Source organism: Tachyglossus aculeatus, chromosome 6 (assembly GCF_015852505.1).
Source record: "Tachyglossus aculeatus isolate mTacAcu1 chromosome 6, mTacAcu1.pri, whole genome shotgun sequence".
Lineage (NCBI taxonomy): Eukaryota > Metazoa > Chordata > Mammalia > Monotremata > Tachyglossidae > Tachyglossus > Tachyglossus aculeatus.
The window spans coordinates 37777661-37796059 of NC_052071.1; the positions used below are offsets into that span (position 1 = coordinate 37777661).

General features: G+C 46.3%; 1 protein-coding gene across 1 annotated transcript in view; it reads left to right on the forward strand.

Moving 5' to 3' along the window:
- LOC119930127 (extracellular matrix protein 2-like) overlaps positions 1-714 on the forward strand; it is a 43865-nt gene extending 43151 nt beyond the window's left edge. Inside the window, exon 10 of the mRNA XM_038748627.1 lies at positions 537-714. Within this exon, the coding sequence (XP_038604555.1) occupies positions 537-714 (178 nt within the window). The remainder of the gene's footprint in view (positions 1-536) is intronic.
- Positions 715-18399: the final 17685 nt, after the last annotated feature.

An 18399-nucleotide genomic window follows, 5' to 3' on the forward strand; every position in this document is an offset into this window, starting at 1 on the left:
GCTAGGATCCATTTAGTTCTAATCAGGTAAATGGGGTTGGATGGGTTAATGCCGAGATTGTACATGTCCAGGGCATGTGAGAACATGGCAGCACATCCTACTTGACTTGCAGCGGGTAAACTTCTGACGTGAGTCAGTCCTGGAGGCACTGCCCATGGGTGATTCAATGGGAGGTGATCCGGGTCAGTCCTGACCCACTGACCCACTTCTCATTACCGCTGTGGTGCAATCTAGGAATTGAGTGTGAATTGCATCAGATCGTTGGATTAGACTTTTAGAGAGGACTTCCCCGATGGTGAAACACTGGAAACATTAACTTGGGAGGCTGTGTGAAGTGGCCCCTTCAGACTTCTGAGGAAAGGGGAGATGACTATCTTTCTCGATGGTGTAATTACAGTCCTGTTTGAAGGCAGAGGAATGAATTAGGTGACTTCTGAGAATCCCTTCCAAGCGGAGGAGCCTATCTATAATTCTCTGAAGTCTTGAAATCATACTCCCCAGCCCCTCCAATCATCCACCTCTCTCCTCATCCACAGGCACGTCCCTCTGAATTCCATCTGCGACACCCGGGTGGCTGAGGACTCTAATCTGATCTCCATGCACCTGGAGAACAACCTCATTGACCGACGCAGGATCCCCCCAACAGCCTTCTCCTGCATCAAGGCCTACCACAGTGTGGTCCTCCGGCCCCAGCAGAATGAAGAGGACTATTAGGGAAGACCTCTCTGGGCACCCCCGTAGCAGCCCTCCAGCTCTGCTTTCCCCAGCCTCTCTCTATCCTGGATTTTGTCCTATTCACACCACCTCCCTGGAGATTTCCACGGTAGGTTCCGCCGCTTCGTCAACCATGTAGGCAAAGCGCTTCATCCCAGAATTCCAAATCCTGCTTACAGCGATATGTGAAAGGGCACCGCATGTTGGTACTTGCTTCGGAAGACTTTGGCTGATGGAACCCTTGTTCATTTTTTCCCCTCTAGAGTTACCCATTCGCACGGACTCTGGAAGACTCAGACTAGAAGCCAAAAAAGTTGGGTTCTAAACCTGGCTTTGCCATGGGCTCACTCTGTGATCTCTGGCAAATCACTTGGCTTCTCTGAGCTTTCATTTCCCAATATCAGATCAAACGGAGGCAATAACCCCTACCACCTAGGGATAATGGCGGGGGGCGGGGAACACGATAATTGAAATCAGAGATGCGAAACACTTGATGCTATATCAGTCCAAACTATCAGTGCTCTATTATATTTCCTGGGATTAGTGGTGGTAGGGCTGGAGAAGATCTTTTTAGCTATGTTTTCCCCTTGTATAGCCAAAGAGCAGTGTGAGATTTTTTCCAAGAAAACAGTCTGAAGTTACAGTGTAAATGTCCCACCACTTAAAACATCTAAACAACTATCACTTCAAGAAAAAATGTTTCTCAACAGCCATCCTAAATTTTCCCCTTTGATCAAGACCATCCGGCTCTCCGAATTATAGGCAGAGGTGGGAGTGGAAACTTTCTTTTTCTGAAAAACCTGCCCAGAATTAAAAATCATTTGCACACTCTCACATTGCTGAGCTTAGTGGTGAGACCTTAAAGGTCCTTGATCTGTCTTTCACCCCTCTCTCTCTCCCCACTGATTTCCTCCAATAGTTCTAGAAGTTTACCCTTCTAAGTAGTTTCAACCCTGTGGGGTTCAGTCCCCTTACAAACTTCCAACCAGATACCTTTGGTTTTTTAATGGCATTTAATGGCTATGTGAGCAGCACTGTACTAAGTACTGGGGTGCATAGACTGTGAGCCCGTTGTTCGGTAGGGACTGTCTCTATCTGTTCCCAAATTGTACTTTCCAAGTGCTTAGTTTAGTGCTGTGCACACAGTAAGTGCTCAATAAATATGATTGAATGAACATGGGGATCACAGTCTTAATCCCCATTTTACAGATAACAGGCCCAGAGAAGTTAAGAGATTTGCCCAACATCACACAGCAGATAAGTGACAGAACTGGGACTAGAACCCAGGTCCTCTGGCTCCCAGGCCTGTGCTCTTTCCATTAGGCCACAATACTTCCCACCCTTTGCCCTGTGATCCCTGAAATGAAGAAGCAGAAAAGGGGAAAAAGACGGGAAATGCCAAAAGGCTAATGAAGGTCGATCTGCAGCCCAGTGCTGCAGTTGTATTGCAGAAGGGACCCAAACTGTTGACTCAGATTAGCGATGCTAGTTTACGTGTTGTTTTGTGAATTATTTGTTTAAGAAAATATAGAGAATGAATCCTCCTACTCCTTTTCCTCCGTGTCCCCCAGACCTTGGTCCTTTTCTCCAAAGCGTCCTGAATCTCGGTTATGTCGGGCTGTGCTGGGCCAACCTCGAAAAGCTACAGGTGGGGCTCTGTTTGGTGCAATCCAGATTTAACTTCACAAGATGAATTGTCTCCCCAGAAGTTTTTCTTCACCTTGTGTGTGTATGTATGTGTGTGTGTCGGGGGGGTGGGGAGAGAGGATGCTCTTGATGATGATGGTATTTTTTAAGCGCTTACTATGTGCCAAGCACTGTTCTAAGCACTGGGGTAGATACAAGGTAATCAGGTTGTCCCACGTGGGGCTCACAGTCTTAATCCCCATTTTACAGATGAGGTAACTGAGGCGCAGAGAAGTTAAGTGACATGCCCAAAGTCACACAGCCGATAAGTGGCGGAGTTGGGATTAGAACCCACAACCTCCCAAATCTGTGCTCGTTCCACTAAACCATGCTTCATTATCCTGTGCTCACGTGGGGCTCACAGTCTTAATCCCCATTTTACAGATGAGGTAACTGAGGCGCAGAGAAGTTAAGTGACTTGCCCAAAGTCACACAGCCGATAAGTGGCGGAGCTGGGATTAGGACCCACAACCTCCCAAGTCTGTGCTCGTTCCACTAAACCATGCTTCATTATCCTGTGCTCACGTGGGGCTCACAGTCTTAATCCCCATTTTACAGATGAGGTAACTGAGGCACAGAGAAGTTAAGTGACTTGCCCGAAGTCACACAGCCGATAAGTGGCGGAGCTGGGATTAGAACCCACAACCTGTGACTCCCGAGTCTGTGCTCGTTCCACTAAGCCATGCTTCATTATCCTGTGCCTCAGTTCCCCCGTCTGTAAAATGAAGATTAAGGCCGTGAGCCCTATGTGGGACAGGGACCGTGACCAATGTGATCTTCTTGTATCCATCCCAGAGCTCAGTATAGTACCTGGCACAGAGTGAGCGCTTAAAAGATACTATTAAAAGAGGTGAGGGAGGAAGAGATGGACTTCTTAGCTCCAATTCTAGTTTTAGGAAGCTTCGCTTCAAAACTGCTTGTACAAATGGACGGAGGGAATAGAGAAGCAGCGTGGCTCAAAGAGCCCGGGCTTTGCAGTCAGAGATCATGGGTTCGAATCCCGGCTCCACCACCATCATCATCAATCGTATTTATTGAGCGCTTACTATGTGCAGAGCACTGTACTAAGCGCTTGGGAAGTACAAACTGGCAATATATAGAGACAGTCCCTACCCAACAGTGGGCTCACAGTCTAAAAGGGGGAGACAGAGAACAAAACCAAGCATACTAACAAAATAAAATAAATAGAATAGCTATGTGCAAGTAAAATAAATAAATAAATAGAGTAATAAATATGTACAAACATTTGGAGTCAGAGGTCATGGGTTCGAAATCCGACTCCACCGCAAGTCTGCTGTGTGACCTTGGGCAAGTCACTTAACTTCTCTGAGCCTCAGTTACCTCATCTGTAAAAACGGGGATGAAGACTGTGAGCCCCACGTGGGACAACTTGATCACGCTGTATCCCCCCCCCAGCGCTTAGAACAGTGCTTTGCACATAGTAAGCGCTTAACAAGTGCCATTATTGTTATTATTATTATTACGTGGGGAGGAGGGGAAGGGGGGAGCCCGGGAAGGGAGGGACAGACTATTTTAGCGAGGGAAATGCGGTGCTCTTCCTCGGTTTACACTACGGGCTGATATTATTGGAGTCTTCGTTTGCCAACAAATAGGGTCTTGCTCAGATCAGTCAGTCCGGTTTGTATTAACGGCTTGGGAACATTCTGCTATTTCAGTTATTGAGAAAGATTACTTGGGGAGGGGGAGAGATAGAGGGTTCATCGTGACCAGTGACTCAACCTGGCCCCTCCTAGCCCAGCCTCAGGGCGCGTCCCAACATCCCTGGCCTCCTGCTCTCTCCGTCCTCTCCGCTGCCAGGGAAGCTTTAATGAAATGACTTTCTCCGCCCTGAGCCACTGCTGCTGAAAACAAGCTCCAGGTGCTTGGCTCCGGCCAGACTTCAGAATCCGCAGCGGATTTCGATTTGGTTACTAGAAAAGTGAATATAAAATAAATAAAGGGAAGAATAGCAGGAGGAAAATCTGGAAGATTTGAAATGAGGAACTGTTTACTTCTGGCGCGGTGTTGCTCGCAATAAAATTGTAACTTTTTGTTGAAAATAAAGATGCGTCTGTATTTTATTTATATTTGCTGATTCTTTGGGGGTGAGCCTCCTGCATAATCTATCCAGCTGTTTGCCAGTTTGCAAGGCATTTTTTTTGTGTGTCCTCAGAGAAGAATGAAAGGGCCGAAAGCAAAATTTTTGAAATTATGAAAGGCACATTGAAAGATCTGTTATCATCAACCAACTTTGGGCCCCCACGTGAAGCCTGGGCCTGAAAGTTGGCTCTTGGGGGTTTATGGAGTTTTGATTACAACCTGGGAGTCCCTCCCCTCAAGGAGAGAGGGAGAATCAGCATGGCCTAGTGGATAGTCCACAGGCCTAGGAGTCAGAAGGACCTGAGTTCTAATTCTGCCTCACCACTTGTCTGCTACGTGACCTTCGGCACGGCAAGTCACTTCACTTCTTTGTGCTTCAGTTCCCTCATCTGTAAAATGGTGATTAAGACTGAGTCCCATGGAAGACGGAGACTGTGTCCGACCCAATTACCTTGTATGTCCCCCAGTACGGTACAGCGCCTGGCACATAGTAAGCGCTTAACAAATGCCACTGATAGTAGGAGATTGTAGTCTGATAGGGTGACAGCATAGATTTGATGTAAATAAGTTTGCAATTTACATTAGACCGTGATCTGTGGCCTGCTGGAAAAAGCACAGGACTCGGAGTCAGAAGACCTGAGTTTTAGACTCAGCACTGCCACTTTGCTGTGTGATCTTGGACAAGTCCTTTAACTTCTCTGTGCCTCATTTTCTTTATCTTTAAAATGAGAATAAATGCCTTGATCCTTTTCAGAAACCACCTAGTACAGTGCTAAGCGCTTAGTAAAGTGCTTTGCGCACAGTAAGCGCTCAATAAATACGATTGAATGAATGAATTGTGTGCCCCAGGTGGAACAGGGAATAGATCCTATCTGGTTATCTTGTAATGATAATAATTTTGGCATTTGTCAAGTGCTTATTATGGCCAAGCACTGAATTAAGCACTGGAGTAGATACAAGATAATCAGGTCAGATCCTGTCCTTGTCCTACTTGGGACTCTCTGCATAAGTAGGAGGGAGACCGGGAAGGGAATCCCCATTTTACAGATGAGGAAACTAAGGCACAGAGAAGTTAAATGAGTTGCCAAGGTCACACAACAGAAAAGTAACAGAATCAGAATTAGAGAAGCAGCGTGGCTCAGTGGAAAGAGCCCGGGATTTGGAGTCAGAGGTCATGGGTTCAAATCCCGGCTCCGCCAATTGTCAGCTGTGGGACTTTGGGCAAGTCACTTAACTTCTCTGCGCCTCAGTTACCTCATCTGTAAAATGGGGATTAAGACTGTGAACCCCCCGTGGGACAACCTGATCACCTTGTAACCTCCCCAGCGCTTAGAACAGTGCTTTGCATGTAGTAAGCGCTTAATAAATGCTATTATTATTATTATTATTGTTATTATTATTATTATTATTATTATTATTATTAACTCAGGTCCTCTGTCTCCAAGGCCCATGCTCTTTCTGGAAGCAGCATGGCCTAAAGGAAAGAGCACAGGCCTGGGAGTGAGAGAACCCGAGTTCTAATCTGGGTTCTGTCACTTGCCTGCTGTGTGAACTTGGGCAGGTCACTTACCTTCTCAGTGCCTCAGTTCCCTTATCTGCAAAATGGGGTTACAGTACCTATTCTCCCTCCTACTTAGACTGTCAGCCTCATGTGGGACCTGCTTATCTTGTGTCTACCCCAGCACTTAGTACAGTGCACGACACATAGTGAGCACTTAATATGTACTACAATTATTGCTTTCACTAGGCCATGCTCCTCCCCAGGAAAAAGCACCTGCTTAATAAATACGGTAATTAATAAATTCCCTCAACAGTCACAAAATGACTGTTACAAAATGAGAAAGATCAAATAGACAACAGTGCTCTTTACCCACCGGTGAGCTTGAAAGAAGCTTTGTCTTTACAGTAACAACAGTGTCACTAAGAGGAGTTGGGGTCTCTGCCCAGAAAAGGCAATTTGCTCCAGCCCTCCTATAATGGGGGTGTTGCTCTCTCTCAGAACTCTGCTCTGTGGAAAACGTTGCACTGAAGCACTCTCCTCTGTGTCCGATGCCCAGCCTGTCTATGCAACTGTCTTTCCCAGCTGCACATTGGGCCGTGGGACTGGACAGGCAATAATAATAATAATAATAATAATAATAATAATAATGGCATTTATTAAGCGCTTACTATGTGCAAAGCACTGTTCTAAGCTCTGGGGAGGTTACAAGGTGATCAGGTTGTCCCACGGGGGGCTCACAGTCTTAATCCCCTTTTTACAGATGAGGGAACTGAGGCCCAGAGAAGTTAAGTGACTTGCCCAATGTAACACAGCTGACAAGTAGCGGAGCAGGGATTTGAACCCATGACCTCTGACTCCAAAGCCCGTGCTCTTTCCACTGAGCCACGCTGCTTCTCTGACAGATGTGCGTTGTCTGAAGAACGTTCCTTAAACCTGATCGTTTTCTGGATAAATCTCACTTCTTTTTGTAAAATGTACATGTCTGGACGACGGGGCTGTGTCTTTGAGCCGCACACCACGATTCCTTCACTCAGTTGTATTTATTGAGCACTTACTGTGTGCAGAGTACTATACTAAGCGCTTGGGAGAGTACAATACAACAATAAACAGACACATTCCGTGCCCTGCTCGGAAGATCTGACGTGATAACGACGGTTATTTTTTTCCCAAAACTGAGCTTTTGGTTAATGACAGAAATTTTCAAGTGCACCTGTGAGGCCATCAGATGTCCTCAAACATGCTGGAATTCAGTTGGCTAAACTCAAGTTCTTGTTCTCTCTCCTCTCCCCCAGACTTTCCTCCGCACATCGATTGTCGGCCAGAGTCACCAACCTCGGCCAAGCTGGTTCTCATTTGAAGAAAGGCAAAATCAAAAAGGTTAGCTAAACAGCTGGGCTGGCTAAAAGAGCCCATATGGCTCCTGCCAAGCTCAACACAGGCTTCTGGCCTTCGACCTCTCCCCAAACAGGAAGTGCCTTTGTTATTATCAAAGTCGAGCAAAGATTAGAGGGCACGGTGAGGCCACAGCCAAGCTCGGCATTAGCCGTTCTGGGACTCTTGATGGTTTCCGCCTGGCGATTCAGAAAGCATGGCAGAGTGAGCCAATGTCAGGAGAAATTTCCTCTGCCGTCAAGTCAGGGGGCACTAGGGAAATGGCAGGGGGTGGTTGGGGAGATTGGCGGGTAAGCCGGGGGGTGGAAAAAGAAAAGCAGAAGGAATGACTTTCCGGTTTGAGAACAAAGGAACTTGGGAGGGATTGGTTGCTTTATTTCCCTCAGGACCGTCCACCGTCCGGACAGAATTAAACAGCTTCTCCTGACATTTCCTTGGTGCTCCCGGGGCCAGTGGAAAAGGAAGGCCCCATGGTGTCACTATGAGCTGAACTTGAGAACTGCTTGCCAACTTGACAAGCAGAGAAAGGACACTTATTCATTCATTCAGTTCATTCAATCGTATTTATTGAGCGCTTACTGTGTGCAGAGCACTGTACTAAGTGCTTGGGAAGTACAAGTTGGCAACATATAGAGACGGTCCCTACCCAACAGTGGGCTCACAGTCTAGAGCCCTATCTTTGCCTGGGAGAGTGGGTGGGCAAGCCCTTCCATGGGTCTCTGCCCTCTCACATCATTCCTTGACTTGGCAGGAGGAAGCAACTGATGGCAGGCCATGCCTGCTCCTGTGATGGCTTGGTATCTTGTGGCTCCATGGTAACTCAGAGGCCTCTTTTTCCAACCTTGAATTTCATTTCCTAATCTCTGTGCCCTTGGAAGAGTTAGCAGCCAAATCAGTCAACCAGAGGGAATGTGGGAACTTGGCAGGAAGTCTTTGATCTGAGTGAAAATTCCCTACCCAGGCACGCTATAGAATATCTGTGGCTCGTGCTGATGAGGATTAGATGATGATGTTGATGATGACAATGACGACTGAAAGCAGGATGAATCAATTCTGGCCCCCAGTTAGCAGTGACCGTAGGGCAGTGTCCTTGGGGTGAGATTTGTCATTGGGGAGCACTCAGTCTATGCAGCAGAGAAGAAAGTTCTCACATCATTCAATGACCATCTTCTCCCGATGGCTCAGATCTGAATGTCCCCTGAGACCTCACCGCACCACAGCCAGGACAGCCACCTGATCCAGAGTGAGGCAAAAGGCAAAAGAAGCTACATCAACATTCTGCAGTTGTACCATTTTTACAAAGTGCTGCGGGGCTGAGGGAGGGGTGAATAAAGCATGTAAATCCAAGTGAAAAGGTGATCTAGAAGGGAGTAGGAGGAGTTGTGATTTCAGAAAGCCAGGGAAGATGGGGGGAGGAGTGGGCTGTCAAATACGAAGGGGTAGAGAGCTCCAGGCAACTAGGGGAGTCCTGGCCCCAATGATGGATTACATTTAGACAGTAGCCAACCCTTAAACTCTTTCATTCCCTTAATTATTTTGAATGGCATTCATTCTTTTGATTCCTCTAGACTGTAACTCAATGTGGGCAGGGAATAAGTTTGTTTATTGTTATATTGTACTCTCCCAAGAGCTTGGTACAGTGCTCTGCACACAGTAAGTGCTCAATAAATACAATTGATTGACTATGGCAGGATTAAGAACTTAGAACAGTGCTTTGCACATAGTAAGCGCTTAACAAATACCATTATTATTATTATTAAGAAGGGCAGCACACAGTGAGTTCCCCGCTCAAACTCCCAATTTGCTTGGCCAAGACTCCACAACTTACTGCTGTCTTCTTGTGGCCACTGTGACAGAGCTGCACAGACTAAGTGGGAGAGGAATAAGTTGCACTATGTTTTTAAGTTTATGGAAACAGCCAGAGAAGCAGCCCAGGAGTCCCAGGGAACTGGGCTCTGTTGTCGTTTGACCTCCGACATGCAAAACAGGAAGTGCCATATCTCCCAAACTGGTCAGCTCGCTGAAAGAATGTGGGAGAGGCTTCCAAACCAAACATTTCTCCCCCGGCTCCCTTTTTTTTTTTTAATCCTTCAGAGACTCCATATGGATGGAGGAGGGTGAGGGCATAAGTCATCAGCTCGCCCACCAACAACTCTCCCCTTTCAGCTGTAAAAATATTTGAGGCAGAAAAATCTTATCATACTCAGCTTTTCTACCATGAGCCTCCAGTTGGGACAGACTCCAGTGGGGCCAAGTGGGATTAGGACCATCTCTGCAAGCAGCGGAAATGATGCAAACAAGGCTTCTTTTCAGCAGAGGCAGGGGGGCTAGGTACCCTCCGGAGACTTAGAAGCCCAGGGGTTTGAAGTGGGTCATGCCTTGTCCCCGTCTCTGGCCTCTCTGGGCTGGTCCATTTCTGGTTTGCCTGGAAGAGTGGATGTGAACAGGATACAGTGCTCTGCACATAGTAAGCGCTCAATAAATACGATTGATTGATTGATTGTCTGACAGAGCAATATAATCTCATACCCTGAGACTGTGACCTAAGAGAAGATCAGCATAGCCTCATGGTAAGAACACAAGCTTGGGAGTCAGGCGATCTGGGTTCTAATCCTAGCTTGGCCACTTGTTTGCTGTGTGGCGTTGGGGCAAGTCATTTAACTTCTCTGGGCCTCAGTTTCCTCACATGTAAAATAGGGATTAAATACCTGTTCTTCCTCCACGTTGTATTGTGAACCCCATGAGGATCAGGGACTGGCTGATTAGATTCTATTTATTTCAGCACTTAGCATAGGGCTTGGCACACAGTAAATGTTTAATAAATGCCACAGTTATTATTATTAGAGCCCCGCAACTCACAGTCCACTCTCTCTGGCTTTTTTAATTCTTGCCTCTCTTGGAGCAGCAGAATTGGCACTGGGTATTTTGAAAGGACTGCGTGCAATAGCTCATCACTGATGCAGTAAGTCTGGCTGCTTCTGGCCTTAACCTATGGACTGGGATAGACCTGGGAGCTGTGTCTGGCCTTCCTTCCTCTCCCACTCGTCCCCTTCTCCATCCCCCCCATCTTACCTCCTTCCCTTCCCCACAGCGCCTGTATATATGTATATATGTTTGTACATATTTACTACTCTATTTATTTATTTTACTTGTACATATCTATTCTATTTATTTTATTTTGTTAGTATGTTTGGTTTTGTTCTCTGTCTCCCCCTTTTAGACTGTGAGCCCACTGTTGGGTAGGGACTGTCTCTATATGTTGCCAACTTGTACTTCCCAAGCACTTAGTACAGTGCTCTGCACACAGTAAGCGCTCAATAAATATGATTGATTGATTGAGTAGCCTGGTGGGCTGGGTCTGGGTTTACTTTAGGGTGGGCCCGGGGGCCCAGAGCTGGGCTCTGTGTTGCCCATGCTTCAGGTTTGTTCAGAAATACACCTGGTTTCCTTTAGGGCTCCATACACTGGAGATGAGCTGGACCAGGCTAGACAACCTGGGGCCACCCTGGTCTGGAGTAGTTAGGGAAACCCAGCTCGATCAGAGCCTGACTTCTGAGTCCACCCTCTATGTGGAGGACAAGAGACCTGGGCATTTCCCGTTCGCCTCACTACTTTCTCTTCTTTGACTTTGTACATTTTGCTATCATAATGATAATGGTATTTATTAAGTGCTTACTATTTTCCAAGCTCTGATTTAAGCTCTGGGGTAGTTACAAGGTAATCCGGTTGTCCCATGTGGGACTCACAGTCTTAATCCCCATTTTATAGATGAGGTAACTGAGGCATAGAGAAGTTAAGTGATTTGCCCAAGGTCACACGTAGATAAGTGGCTGAGCTGGGATTAGAACCCATGTCCTCTGATTCCCAGGCCCATGCTCTATCCACTATGCCATTCTGTGTTTTGGGGCCTTAGGTCATCCTCCCTCCCTGTCACTCCCCAAGCTGTAGACGACCTTCTAGGCATAGGCTCAGCAGAACAACTCTCTTTTTACTTCAGGGTCGAGTATTTGGGGGGTGTTCTAAACAAAGAAGAGATTACCAAGCATCACTGAGCCCAGAACATAATGGAGCCTCCTCCTCCTCCTCTGCTCAGAGAGTCTGCTTACATCTCCAGATCCCTCTGGATCTCTTCATTCTGGACATCAGATTGGATGCTTTCCTAGGATGGTTGGTCCTTGTGGCCTTGATTTTGGGATCCAGGTCTCCCAGTTCTTTCTTGGAATAACGAGAGGTGAGATCCGAGGGGGAATAGCCACCAGAGGACTTTTCTGCTATCTGTGAGATCCTGACGTCATAGTAATAATTGTGGCATTTTTAAGCACTTACCATGTGCCAAATGCTGTAGTAAGCACTGGGGCAGATACAAAATAATCAGGTCAGACATAGTATCGAATCTCCATTTTGCAGATGAGGAGACAGAGGCAAAGAAAAGTGAAAAGACTTGCCTAAAGTCACACAGCAGGCAAAAAGCAGAGCTGGGATTAGAACCCAATCCCTCTGAATCCCAAACCTATGCTCTTTCCACTAGGCCACAGTGTTTTTCAGAAAACAGCCTGAACAGTGAGTCCTAGTTAGTGGCTGCCTTTCTCCATTGGTTTCTGCTACCTTAGGGCAGGAAGAATGGTGGTGAGGCAGGTGTTGAGGGAGCAGGGCTAAATTCTTCCTAGATAAAGCTGCACTAGTTGAATGTAGGAGTGCAAATGTCCCCTCAAGTGATCTTCAAGAGGAAGTGGCAAGGCGGGGGTGCCAAGCAAGCTAACAAGTAGTGGAAGGTCCTAAGATATCCCTAAGCTTTCTCACTCCAATCCTATTAAGGCACATTTCTTTCCCTTTGTCATAAATGAAGGAAGGGAGCAGCTGGGCAGGTCTGAAGCAATTACAGAGCATCTGCGGGAAGCCAAGGATTATCCTAGTCAATCTGTCAGTGTTCCAGAGAGGATGGATCAGCAAGACACTCCTGCACCCTTCCTCCATCCTATGTCCCCTTATCCTGAGGATTCTCAGTCTGGGAAGCAACACGGCCTCATGGAAAGATCTCCAACCTGGGAGTCAGAGGCCCAAAGTTCAAACAGTGCTTGGCACATAGTAAGCGCTTAACAAATACTATCATTATTATTATTAATCCCGGCTCCGCTATGAACCTGCTGTATGACTTTGGACAAGTCACTTAACTTTTATGTGCCTCAATTTCCTCATCTGCAAAATGGGCATTCAATACATGTTCTCCTCCTCCTCCAGGAGGCCTTCCCAGACTGAGCCCCTTCCTTCCTCTCCCCCTCGTCCCCCCTCCATCCCCACCACCTTACCTTCTTCCCTTCCCCACAGCACCTGTATATATGTATATATGTTTGTACATATTTATTACTCTATTTATTTATTTATTTATTTTACTTGTACATATCTAATCTATTTATTTTATTTTGTTAGTATGTTTGGTTTTGTTCTCTGTCTCCCCCTGTTAGACTGTTAGCCCACTGTTGGGTAGGGACTGTCTCTATATGTTGCCAACTTGTACTTCCCAAGCGCTTAGTATAGTGCTCTGCACACAGTAAGCTCTCAATAAATACGATTGATTGATTGATTGATTGATGTTATACCGCCTACTTAGAATGTGAGCCCCATATGGGACCTGATTATCCTGATTATCTTGTCAGCTGTGTGACCTTGGGCAAGTCACTTGACTTCTCGGCCTCAGTTCCCTCATATGTAAAATGGGGGCTATGACTGTGAGCCCCACACGCGACAACCTTGATCACCTTGTATCCCCCACAGCGCTTAGAACAGTGCTTGGAACATAGTAAGTGCTTAACAAATACCACCATTATTATTATTATTATCTACCCCTGCACTTAGTACAGTGCTTGGCACATAGTAAGGGCTTAACAGATACAATTATTATTATTGGTTGAAATCTTGGGAAGTGAGTGGTCCCATTTTTACTTTGCTTTACATCTAAGTTGAGCCAACTCTCTCGCTTGCTTTGTTCTCTTCCTTGTTCCCCTCTAATTCCTCCCACGATCATACTGTTTAGGGATCTCACCAGTGTTCTCTCTGTCTTATCCCTTTCCTCGACTCCACCCCCAATTCACCAGAGAGAGGAAAATCAGTGCCAGCATCGACCTGCCAAGATTCTGGCCTTCACCCAATCTCAGAAATACCAGCAGAATTAGGTTACCTTCAAATTGCCTGTTGAAGCAAATGTCAAGGCCCGCAGGAAGCTCTCTCCTATTAGACTACTCCCAGCTACGCCACTGCTGGCAGTTCTCCCTGTTTGGATTTCATGTGAGATTCTCCTAGGTTTTTCATTTTTTAAATGTTTTTTTTAAGTACTTTCTATGTGCCAGGCACTGTACTAAGCACTGGGGTAGGTACAAGTTAGTTTGGTTGGATACAGTCTCTCTCCCACAAAGGGCCCATAGTCTTTATCCCCATTTTACAGATGAGGTAACTGAGGCACAGAGAAGTGAAGTGACTTGCCCAAGGTCACAGAACAGACAAGGGGCAGAGCCGGGATTAGAACCCAGGACCTTCTGAGTCTCAGGCTCATGTTCTTTTCACTAGGCAACACTGCTTCCCTAGGAGGTGAGCCCTCACAGGTGTTGTTACAAAGACGTCAGAGCTGAAAGGGGTTAAAAGACATTCCGGCTGAACCCCAGGACTATCCCGCCTTTAATCTGAGTTCTTCCCAGGGACAGCCCTTGAATCCATCTGCGATTGTCTCTAACAGCTTCTCCTGAAAAAAAGCAGAAACCTCTAGCTTTGAGGAGAACTCACTTCTGCCTCAGAAGTCTTGATTTAAAACTTTTCTGGTTGTGAGCTGATTCGGGATTTGGCCCAGATCTCGACACTCCGGATAAAACCCATATCTAACTGGCTCTGATCTTCCCACGTTGATTGGCCTCCGTTCTCTTTGACGTGTTGTGCTAGTTTAACGGCAATAGCAGAGGTCAAGCTCCCCTTGGGCCTGGCCAGAGCTCAGCCGGTCGGAGTGTGGTGCTTCTGGCTGCCACCCCCGACAACCACACTGCTACAACTCTCCAATCCAGGCCAGGGGCTTCCGGAAAAAGACCCTTGCAAGTCTTGTGGGGGTGGGAAGGAGGAGGAGGGGTCACGTTGTGGAATGGAAAAATGTTCTTCTCCCAGAATTCAGAGGCGAAGTCTCTCGGAAGAGGCTTGGATGGGAATGGTCGGCCCTGGCTGTACCTGTGGAGATTTCCCCCAGAACTTTCACAAGGCTCATTTAAATAGGGAGTGAGTGAGTGTGTGTTTGTGTTACCTAAGTCGGATTCTGTTTACTGAGCAGCCTGTTGGCTAGACTGCCCTCCTTCTGGCCCAGTCTGCAAACTAGTTGCTCTCACCTGAATCAATGAACATCCCCAGGCCCACAGCAAAGAAAACCCTTGATGCTGGGGAGGGATGCGCAGATGGACAGGTCTCGCCTGCCAGAGAAGGGGCTCCAGGTACTCAAAGCATTTTCCTTCGTTGTGCCTGCTGATCTCATTTGCTGTGAACCACTGGGCTTGTGAGTCCCAGGAGCCTGTACTTGGAAAGAAAGTCTCTAGGGAAACCAAGTGTTCTAGGAAGAACTGATTTAGCTTTACTCATTTGCAGCACTTACGGCTGTGTATGTTCAATTATGTATTCATCTAGTCCCTGTGTCTCCTTCCTCGTGCCCCTACTATTTGAAAATAATTTCTGTCTGCCTCTCCCCTCCATTAGATTGTCAGCTACTTGAGGCTATACTCCTCCAGGCACTTAGCACAGTCCTCTGTATTGAAGTAGATGCCTTTAGTTGATTGATTGCTTTATAGAATCAGGACTGTGTCCAGTTCTCCAAGATCAGTTACAGACAGGCATGTCTGGGAACTGGTAATGCTCAATAAATCACAACTAGCGTGCATAGTTTAGCTAGCGTTTTCAGGGAGCAAACAGAGACCTGATATTTCTACTCCGAAAACTCACAGAGTGGAACATCTTGTTGAACAGGGTCTCCAGTAGACACACAGGCATTTGTTGATGATGAATCTAGACGAGCCAGAAAAATGGCTGAGAAATAGTCTTTAAGCATCTACCTTGTTCCTCCATGGTCCGTCTTCCTCTGTAAGCAAGGAGAGAGCAAGTTTGATTGGAGCGGAACCCTACTTCCTAAAGGGGAGCCCGGCACGAAGAAATGGTATCTCTGCCTCTCTGCATTAGTGGAGCTAGGAAGGCAGGGGACAGGAATCATAACTCTCACTTAGACACTGCCTTGCAGCAGGACTCCAGATCATATCCTGTGCTACTCTTACGTTATAGGAAAAGCATGTATAGCTCTGTTGGACTGCAGCTGTAAAAATACTGAAACACACCCTGTGGGTGTAAATGTTGACCAACGCTTGCTTGAATTTTCCTTCCACCAGGCTGGACTGTCCTCCATCTTTCCCTTCCATTTCCACCCTCATTCTGTTTCCCCCTCTCTTTCCCTCGCTCCCCTTTCCCTCCCTCCCTCCTTCAGCTGCTTTCACTGACCAGGAGGCTGGGAAAAATTCACGGCCCCTCCTGTTCTCTGTTACATCATGACATTACACTCGGGTCCGTGCAAGGCTGAGGTTACACCCATTGTTCCTTATAATGCCATTATATTAAACTTCCTAAGGGTAGGGGGGACAGGGACGGTGTCTGACTTGATTAACTTGTATCTTTCCCAGGTCTTGGAAGAGTGCTTCTGTTAGTAAGTGCCTACCAAATTCCATAAAAAAAAAAATCACCACCAGCCCCTGTTCCTCCACAGCAGTGTCCCTGATGGGGTGTCCTGAAGCAACTGCCTTCCTCACTTACTGTCTGCAGTAGACTCTGCCTCTCTTTCTTCCTCTCCTCACTCCTCCTTCCCAAAACAACATATTGATGCTATCAGAGCGTGTCTGGGTATGTAGGGATTGGGGAAAAGAGTGTAGGCCTATTCAGTCAATTAATGAAACAATCAACGGATTTTCAGAGCATCTACTGACTGCAAATCATGGTGCTAAGAACTTGGGGGCTTGAACTAGCTAGCTCTCTTCCTCCCTTCAAGGCCCTGCTGAGAGCTCACCTCCTCCAGGAGGCCTTCCCAGACTGAGCCCCTTCTTTCCTCTCCCCCTCGTCCCCTTCTCCATCCCCCCATCTTACCTCCTTCCCTTCCCCACAGCACCTGTATATATGTATATATGGTTGTACATATTTATTACTCTATTTGTTTATTTATTTATTTATTTTACTTGTACATTTCTATCCTATTTATTTTATTTTGTTGGTATGTTTGGTTCTGTTCTCTGTCTCCCCCTTTTAGACTGTGAGCCCACTGTTGGGTAGGGACTGTCTCTATGTGTTGCCAATTTGTACTTCCCAAGCGCTTAGTACAGTGCTCTGCACATAGTAAGCGCTCAATAAATACGATTGATTGATTGATTGATTGATTGGGGGAGTACATCAGAAGTAAGGCATGCATTTCCTGCCTTCAAGTAACTTACAGTGTAATAGGGGAGACAAAAGGGAAGAATGATTTATAAATAGTGGGAACAGGCGGAAGAGCAAACTATCGTAGGAAGGAGGAGTAGTAATAGTAATAAATGTGGTATTTGTTAAGCACTTACTATATGTCAAGCACTGTACTAAGTACTGGGGCAGACACACGATACAGGGTACATGGGGCTCAGAGTCTAAATAGGAAGGAGAACAGGTATTGAATCATGATTTTACAGATGAGGAAACTGACGCACTGAAAAATTAAGTGACTTACTCAAGATCGCCCAGCGGACAAAGGACAGAGCCAAGATTAAAACTCAGGTCTTCCGATTCCCAGGCCTATGCTCCTTCCGTTGAACCGCACTTCTTCTCAAATAAATTAAAATAAAAATTAAATTAAAATTAAAACTACGTTAAAATGAAAATCAAATGACTATAAATTACAGTTGGGGAAATGGCAGAGTGAAAGGATATGTACATAAATCCTGTGAGGCTGAGGTTGGATTGACTATCAAGTGCTTAAGGGGTACAGCTCTGAGTGCATAGGTGTTGTTGGGGGGTGGGGCAATTAGGGGGAGTGAGACTAAGGCACAGAGAGGGTAGATGATCTGCTTCAGGGCACACAGCACGTCAGTGGTGGACTCACTGACGTATCCAGCTTCTTCCACCCTATCCTGAATCCAGTGAGAAGCAGCGTGGCTCAGTGGAAACAGCCTGGGCTTTGGAGTTAGAGGTCATGGGTTCAAATCCCAGCTCTGCCAATTGTCAGCTGTGTGACTTTGGGTAAGTCACTTCACTTCTCTGTGCCTCAGTTCCCTCATCTGTAAAATGGGGATTAAGACTGTGAGCCCCCAATGGGACAACCTGATCACCTTGTAACCTCCCCAGTGCTTAGAACAGTGCTTTGCATGTAGTAAGCGCTTAATAAATGCTATTATTATTTATTATTATTATGTGCTCCCTGGGCCAGGAAGCTTTCTCTTTTTAGTAACACTCCTTGTTGCATTTCAACCTAAGCTAACGAGCAGCTCAAGTGTGAAATTACTCTGGTCTTGGCAGCCAGGCTGATCCAGCGTGGGTGACGGGTTCAGCTTTCCTGGAACCTGTTGGGACATTCTCAGATAATGGATAGAACAGTGTTAGACAAGAACAAAAAAACGTCCCCCAATCCAAGTACCTGATGTTAAACCTGAGTCTTCGGAGAATAACTCCTTGCCAGACTCCTGTGGCCTTAAAAGAAAAAAAAAAAGATGAGCAATTCGAAAATGACATTGCCCAAATGATGAGCTTTTTTGGACTTTTTTCTGGAAGACATAATAATACGGTGTATTTCAGACTCTGCAGGAGCTAGCGTTTTCCAAAATGCCGCATGTTTTCAGCATTTGTGACTTGTAATTTAAAATCAGAAGGTGGGCTCAGTGCACAGTGATCTATGTATATAGCTGAGTACTGTACATATTTATATTTAGGTTTAAAATGGGCTGCAATGCTGGGCAGCAAGGCGTTTTCTATTTGGAGTCAGTAAA